We start from the raw sequence: 2500 nt of genomic DNA, 5'->3' as shown, positions 1-2500 counted from the left end.
ACAGTACATAACCCTCCACCGATTGATTTCCTCGTAGCTTGTTGTTCTCTATCAAGTCTTAATGGTGTACCAAAGCCAGGTAGGTAAAGACTATCATCATTCATTGCACTGTTTAACCAAGTCTCACTGAAACATATCAGACAACTATCTCTGTATTCATACCGGTATTGCGTAGAGGCATGGAGTTCATCTAATTTATTCCCTAGCGATCTCACGTTGGAGAGGACTACATGTATAGTGGGTAGTGGAGGTTTAAATCCCCTTGCATGAACGCGGCGTTTAATACCTCCTCTCGAGCCACGCTTTCTCTTTATCCTGGTAGATCGCTGTTCAGGTGAAGACATTCCACAGGAAAATCTGTTGGAGGTGTCCACTGCAGCTGTGTTGTAAGGCCCAGCAGAAGTAGTTGATGTCTACCGTAGATTATCCTGGATGGCTCGGCGTTTGACAAAAGTAGAGATAGTAAAGTAATCGCCAAAAAAGTTCCAAGTAAATCTTGTTACCATCCATTGTTTACATCCAGTTGCAGACGTTTACATTCGAATCGTTCAAAAACAGGACTTGACGATTCACAAAAGAGAAGAAAAGCAACATATACTAGTAACAAACACTGACCAGACAATCAGAGCTCCCATGTGCGTGTCAGCCGCTGAGCAGCGCCACCACATTATTTTATCCTTAACACAGAAAAACGTTAGCCTTAGCATGTAGCTACCTACTATCATGTGTGCTGATAATTGTTCATATTGCGGTAAAGTAAAAGTGTATTAAACATTAGTGTACTTAAGGTACATTATGCACTAACAGTAGCCCCGCCCCCAGTCCATATTAAAGTACATTATCAAAGCGCTAACAATAGCCCCGCCCATAGCCCCGCCCACACCCCCTGACACAAGCGGTTCTTAAGTCTAGACCAGCAACGTTTTAGTTCTACTTAAGAACCACTTTTCCTGCTTTAGAGCCGGTGCTTTGGGAGTCGAAAAAGAAAGAACTGGTTCTAAATTAGGCTCCGAACCTGCACTCAAACTGCCTCGGGGGGAAAAGGGGCATTAGATCACTTTCTGTGCCTTCATACACAAAGTTTGTATACTCTGAGTAACCTAAGGGTTTCATATATCTATAAAGAAATTATTCATAATTAATGTCTTGGTTTAATGTCACAGTTTTATGATTTTTTTTAGAAGTTATTTTATAAATAATATAGAAATACATAATAATAACAAATAAACAAACCATTTTTGTAATTTTTTTTAATCATTAATTACATATGTGTGTGTGTGTGTGTGTGTGTGTGTGTGTGTGTGTGTGTGTGAGTGTGTGTCAGGATCATCCTCGCTGCTGAGACATATTTCTGAGAGATTTGTACCTCATGATCGTGTTGATGCATACACACACACAGACACACACACATGCATACACACACACACACACACATATATATATATATATATATATATATATATATACACTCTATACACACACACACACACACACACAAACACACACACACACACACACACACACACACACACACACACATACACACTTTCTCTCACTCTGTCTCACTCTGTCTCTGTAAGGATTCATCACCAATAAAATACTTTTATTATTCATTATTAGACATTCTGTTTCTGTTTTCTTTCTGTGTGTGTGTGTGTGTGTGTGTGTGTGTGTGTGTGTGTGTGTGTGTGTGTGTGTGTGTTTGAATACAGGTTATGTGAGGTGCTGAATTTAGACCCGAGACATGTCCTGATCGCTGAGGTCATCTTCACCAACATCGGCGGAGCTGCGACAGCGGTCGGAGATCCCCCCAACGTCATCATAGTCTCCAACCAAGACCTGCGCAAAAAGGTACCACCCATGAGGAGACGACACGCTAACATTTAATACACAAGACACAGGGAAGCACGGTGGTGGTCGCATCATGTAGCATCATGTAGCATCATGTAGCATCATGTAGCATATGTAGCATCATGTAGCATCATGTAGCATCACGTAGCATCACGTTCGCTTTCATTCTTTTTGTTTTTGTGACTAATCCCCTCTTTACCTACTCACTGAACTTTGGAGCCGGGTCTCCTTTAACTAGAGCCGTCTGCTATGTTATGGACACCTCCTTTAACATGGCATAGACAATCCAAAAGTATTGGCACCCAAAACTGTAATTAAATTTAGAAGCATGTCTACAGTGAGTGGGGTTTTATATAATGTGGTTTCACACGTGATTTAAACGGTGGCTTTAAAATCATCTGAGAAACAGCTCCAAATCTCTATGATTATATTCTTAGCAATAATATCTGAAATATAAACAAATAAGAGTTTTGGGCATTTTTCTCCATATAAGCTTTTAATAAAATATAAATTAAAGCTAATAAAACCCAAATGTAACCTGCACTGGTGGTGCAGAGAAAGCACCAGACCCCAATCGCAAGATTCCAGTGCATCCATTCTTTAATTCTTTAAAGCTAACATAAATATAACAAGCATGACAAATGTAATC

The 2500-nt window shown here is 40.0% G+C and overlaps 1 protein-coding gene across 3 annotated transcripts in view; it reads left to right on the top strand.

Annotated features, from left to right (window-relative positions):
- oca2 (oculocutaneous albinism II) overlaps positions 1 to 2500 on the top strand; it is a 110029-nt gene that overhangs the window by 31912 nt on the left and 75617 nt on the right. For all 3 annotated transcript variants that reach the window (XM_047813048.1, XM_047813049.1, XM_047813051.1), the window contains exon 13: positions 1713 to 1851. In XM_047813048.1, the coding sequence (XP_047669004.1) occupies positions 1713 to 1851 (139 nt within the window). The remainder of the gene's footprint in view (positions 1 to 1712; positions 1852 to 2500) is intronic.

This window comes from Tachysurus fulvidraco, chromosome 5 (assembly GCF_022655615.1).
Source record: "Tachysurus fulvidraco isolate hzauxx_2018 chromosome 5, HZAU_PFXX_2.0, whole genome shotgun sequence".
Lineage (NCBI taxonomy): Eukaryota > Metazoa > Chordata > Actinopteri > Siluriformes > Bagridae > Tachysurus > Tachysurus fulvidraco.
This window is presented reverse-complemented; position numbering and strand designations above follow the sequence as displayed.